Raw genomic sequence first — 5,610 nt, forward strand, 5'->3', positions numbered from 1 at the left:
TTCTTTCTTAATCTAATTAATTATCGTTACATAATAGAGTTTATGTGACAAATAAACTTCAAGACGTGTGACTGGTCAAACTTATATATCCAAATATCATTACATATGAGGGGGGATAATAGTTTTGTCAAATCTCCATTGAAATTGGGTGAAATTTTACCAATTGGGATAGTTCAGGGGTCAAATGTAACCGAATAATAGATTAGGGGCCAAATAACAAAACTTTGAATAGGTCAGGGGCTCAATACCACCTTAAACCTTAATTGAATTAATTTTTTTTATTAATTCCGAACATTTTTTTCGGTCATCCTATTTGAATGGTCCTCTTTTAAGTGTTTTGAATCACTGAATAGAAAATATTAGAAGACGTTTTTGCAATTCGCGCTTCCTCTAGAATTTTGTTCGTTCTTCTTTGTTCTTTCTATTTCTAAGTTCTTATTGTTCTAGTAATAATTCTTTGTGGATAGATAGAGTTCGACCAATGTATATGTTATTATTCTGGAAGACGATTGCCAACATCGGTAAAATATGTCTTAAAAAACTGTTGGTGACGGCAAGCCTCGCCTTTCTCTTTTGTCCGATTACTATTAATTCGAAGGTTTAAGGATATTTTACAATTATATATCTTATATTCTTGTAATTTCGTATTACTAATAAATATTACTTCTGTTAAAAGTCTATACTAGACTTATAAGGAGGCTTTTGATAACAATCTTATATATTTTGGATTCGGTTTAAAGGTAATTTGGTTTGATTTTCTATATAGTTTAGATGTTAAGTGCACGTTTTTAGAAACACGATGTCTCGCCTGATTAGGAATATTGAGTACTATCCTAATTATGAGTCTTATGCTAGTTGAGAATGCTCCTATTTTAAAGGAATGGGACCTCTTTAAGGATTCCTTCTTATTTTACTAAAAAGTCAGTCTCCTATTCGAACTCATAGGTTTCTTCCTAAACAATATAGATATAACATCCACTCTTACTAAGATTCTTGAACACCTTTACACATCCCTCAATAGTATATCACACGAGTGTTTGTTTCAGCTTTTTGAAAGAGTGTTTAACGTTTCAGTCCAAAACGCAGGAAATATAGCGTTTGATTAGGTTAATATAACCGTAGCGTTTAGCATTTTTTCTAGAAACTGCAGCGTTTTAGAGTTTTTCAGAAAAAAAAACTCATTTTTGGAGCTTTTCATGAACATATGTTTGTATTTATTTGATATTAACAAAATTATCTTTTTTATTTCCACAAAGTATATTTATTATTTAACATTATTTCTATTTCAAATTGCATAATTACCGAAAAGAACAAGATTTTGTTACGTTCAATAAAAAAATTATTTTTATTTTTTCATATTTTGTTTAGATTATTTTTATTAATTTGTGTAATACATTTTTTATTTTATAATTTATTTGTTGATTAATTTAAAATATGTCCATATTAGACATTTTAAATACTAACATCAACGGTTTAATATAATTTTTACCAAACACTAATAATTAAACAGCTAATAGCTACAATAAACAACTTAATAATTCTCGTTAGACTAAACTATTATTGCTTTATTGATTAATTAATAATTCTCTCAAAATCTAGACTGATTTGAACATCAGAAAATCCCTCACCGAATTTCTACTCATCTCTTTTTTGCAGAAACACATAAAAGAATCTTCCTCGAAGGCCGCTCAGATCTATTTAATGAGAATTTTCACCAACATTATCATCATTTTGCAGAAACACATAAAAGAATCTTCTTCGAAGGCCGCTCAGATCCATTTAATGAGAATTTTCACCAACATTATCATCAATTATTTTCTTCTATATATGTGGATTTCAACCATCTCTAATTTGCACAATTTTTCCTTATATATGAGAAAGAAATGAACTATAAGATCCAACCAAAACTGTGACAATTAATAACAATAATTCATCAAAAAGAAAATTAAAATTTGCTCTAAATCCATGTTAACAATTCTATTAACCATCACATTTTTGTACAATTTGATTGTGGAATTAAACAAAACAATAACCACTGATAAAATTACTACTTTTGATACAAAAATTACACATAAAATATAGGGAGATGAACATATAAAATCAAAGATCTTTCTGTTTCCAATCCAAAGTGAACAATTTACAAGGAGAATACCTAATTTTCCTCTCAGAAATAGTATGAAGTTTAGGAGACCAACTATGATCCTTAGACCTAACAAGTTGATGATAATGCTTCTTCAATTCAGGAGTACTACAAACACCATTAAAATGATCTTCTTGTTTATGATCTCTATCTCTATTCATAAGTCCAATTATGAACTCAGGCAAAACCTTAATCAAAACCCTACCATTATTCCCCTTAACATACTGAAAAGGACAGTCCCCAAATCTGACTGGTGAATTAGAATTAGAAGAAAAGGCAGAAAAAGAAGTAGCAGAAAGTACAGAATCAGTGGAGAATTTATCAATTGGAAGAACAAAGTAAGTGTTTCCAGGTGAAAGATGATCATCAATGGAGAGAGCAGGAAGTGGTTGTCCTATGTAGAATGAATCTGCATCACATACCATTTTGTCTGGATTTTCAAACATGATTTCACCTGCTATGTGTTTTTTATTACCTGTTAGGGTTGTTGTTGCTCCTTCGAAGAAGATTAGGATCACTTTGTTTGATCTTGTGTTCTTGAAACATGATGAACTACTTGTTAGAGAATTTCCCATTTTTGGATGATTTTGGGGATTTTGAGGGGTTGGAAGATGGGTTTTATTTAGGGTGGATTGAGGACTGACTTTGAGAAATTGTGGAGATTAATTAATTGTTTGTGAGATTAAGGGCCGGTCGGTGGTCAACTTTGCCGGCGTTGAACATCTCTACTTGAACTTCCATAAGAACAAATCTCACATTTAAGAAAGAAAAAGGAGAAAGTCAATAGTTTATTGGGGCTTAAATTCTTATGTAGAGGTTTTGGGGTTTGATTACATAAAAATGGGGTTAAATACAAAGAATATCACTCAACTATGAAACTTCAATTTGTTTGTGCTAATGCATGTTAAAATTTGAACCAATGATTTGAATAATTCAACTTGGGTTACGGTGTAAAATGCGCTAATGTTTACAGTGATGAGCAATGTTAACTGGAGTAATTTAACTTTTTAACGTTGGTGGTCAAGAACAATTTTACTCATAATATTGACAAGTTGGATCATTTTTAGAAATTATTATAAAATACATATATTTTATTCATTATTATGCACTAATTGCACGTCTATTGATTCTAAAAAAAATAGATTTCATATTTTTTTGTGATTTAATAATAAAATTGAAAATTAATATTTATAAATTCAGTGAAATATTTGATTTTTTTTGTCCAACTCGTATAATATGCAATATATTCTTTTTTATCTTTTTTAATTTCTTTCACGTTTAGTCATGAGTTTTTGATCTATTACTAATGAGTGATAAAATGACGCACATATGAAGTGTAGATGACAAGATTTATGATTGAGAAGACAATTTGATAAACTATTTCTCAAATTGACCCATTTTTTTCATGTTATGGGTAAAATTACTTTTGGTTACCAATATTAGGAGTAAAATTGTTTCTGTTGTAAACGTTATGAGTATTTTTTATACCTTTATCCCTTCATACTTTGAATAAGGTTGGAAATTTCTTTTGAAAATCTCACAATTATTAATCTAAAATTAGAATTTTGACATATGGTGTTAATTATGAAATTTATAAAGAAAATTAAACGCTACTATTGAATTATCTTAATGAATAAAGAAGTTTTACACTTATTTATATCGAACTAAATCAATAAGGAAGCACCCAAATTAGTTAAAAAAGGATACGCTAATCTAAGTAACCGAGCATGTGATTTGGCCGAGCTGACATCTTCTAAAAATAATTTGAAACTAACTGAAATATGATGAAACTCAGTTAAAATTAAGATGTTGTATACTGATATTAATTTGCTTATTTTAATAATGATGGTATCAAGTTGATGAAAAAATGATAAAACAAACCATAAAAAGCAATCAAATCAAGGGCGAAACAAAACAAAGCTTAGAGGGGTCGAAAACAAATCAAAAGGATGAAAATGAAGTCCGATTCGTCGAGTCATATATAATTTAAATATTTCCAATTTACTAAATAAACATTAAATTATTTATACACTAAATAATTAAATTTCAAATATACTTAGTTTGAAAATAAACATACAAAATAATTCCGATATTAATTCGGAGACATATTGTTCAACCCTTGTCGGACTAATATTTTTCCATATAATTTTTGTAATCGTGACCATATATAATAAGTAGGAGTATCTAATTTTGCATATGAGTTATGTGCTTGAATTAATAATTAAAAATGAGGGGTCCAAATCAATAAATTAAATGGGGATTGAAAAGTTCAAAAATATATAGATCAAACAATTGCATGTGATTTTTCTTTATTTCTTTGTTGACCTAATATTAATAGGGTTAGTAATTATTGATTAAAAAAGGCAATATAATTAGACTAAACCAAACTAATGCTTTAATTATTGTAACAAAAAATGCTTTAATTAACATACTAATCATGGTTGGTTGAAGACTTGAAAATATGTAGCACAATAAATAATTAATCAATTATATAATTTACATTATTAACTTGGTAACCCTAGCTAGATTCGTCCTTCAACGTTAACAAACTATTTATATGTTTTGATACCAACCACATCAGCGCGTGTAATATATAATTACACAATTTTACAAATAATATATATATATATGGGTGAGATCCAGTGTGACAAGGGGTTAGAGTGTGACAAGAAGCTTATTGTGTAACATAACAAAACTACGTAGTTTTGATGATAATTAAAAAGGGCAAGATGGAAAATTTGTAAATAAAATGAAAGAGAAAATAGAGAAAATTGTTTTATTATTTTTCTTTAAAATACATTTTCCCGACATCTCTAACATCGTTTTTCGAAATTTTTTATACTATTAGACTCGTCTATATTACGGTCATTTTAAGATCCCTGAAGTTCAAGTAAAAAAATTTCCGGTGAACGGAATCCGGGTGGACGTTTTCCGGCGAGAAAAAAAGTGCCCAGAAAATTCTCAAAAAACTCCAGAAAATGTAAAACATTATTCTAAGAAACTTTAATTCTTGGGTCGTAGTGGGATTTCTTACGGTTTAGTCCCAATAAAACTTTTTCCTTAATTTTATCCATTTTACATGCTTCAACAATTTGTTGGGTCAAAATTATAAGGAATCTCGCTTTGAGCCAAGAATTAAAGTTTCTTAAAATGATGTTTTAAATGTTTTGGAATTTTTTGATAATTTTCTGGGCACGTTTTTTGTCCTACTTACATTGTTCCAAATCACTGTATCATTTGTTCCAACGTAATACTTATATTGTTCCAACAGAAAATTGTTTTATTTCTTTTCTTTAAAATATATTTTTCCGACATTTCTAACCTTGTTTTTCGAAAAATTTTATACTATTAGACTCGTCTAAATTAGACGGTCATTTTAAGATTCCTGAAGTTCAAGTAAAAAAATTTCCGGTGAACGGAATCCGGGTGGACGTTTTCTGGCGAGAAATAAAGTGCCCAGAAAATTCTCA

General features: G+C 28.8%; 1 protein-coding gene across 1 annotated transcript; it reads right to left on the bottom strand.

Moving 5' to 3' along the window:
* Positions 1-1,937: 1,937 nt before the first annotated feature.
* On the bottom strand, positions 1,938-2,939 carry LOC136233371 (uncharacterized). The gene has a single exon (XM_066023003.1). The coding sequence runs from the start codon at positions 2,713-2,715 to the stop codon at positions 2,101-2,103; it is 615 nt and encodes a 204-aa protein (XP_065879075.1). The 5' UTR covers positions 2,716-2,939; the 3' UTR covers positions 1,938-2,100.
* Positions 2,940-5,610: the final 2,671 nt, after the last annotated feature.

This window comes from Euphorbia lathyris, chromosome 6 (genome assembly GCF_963576675.1).
Source record: "Euphorbia lathyris chromosome 6, ddEupLath1.1, whole genome shotgun sequence".
NCBI lineage: Eukaryota > Viridiplantae > Streptophyta > Magnoliopsida > Malpighiales > Euphorbiaceae > Euphorbia > Euphorbia lathyris.

Bases quoted from the DNA above. Each gene is read 5' to 3' on its own strand.
- LOC136233371 (XM_066023003.1), bottom strand. From the start codon at position 2,715: ATGGGAAATTCTCTAACAAGTAGTTCATCATGTTTCAAGAACACAAGA.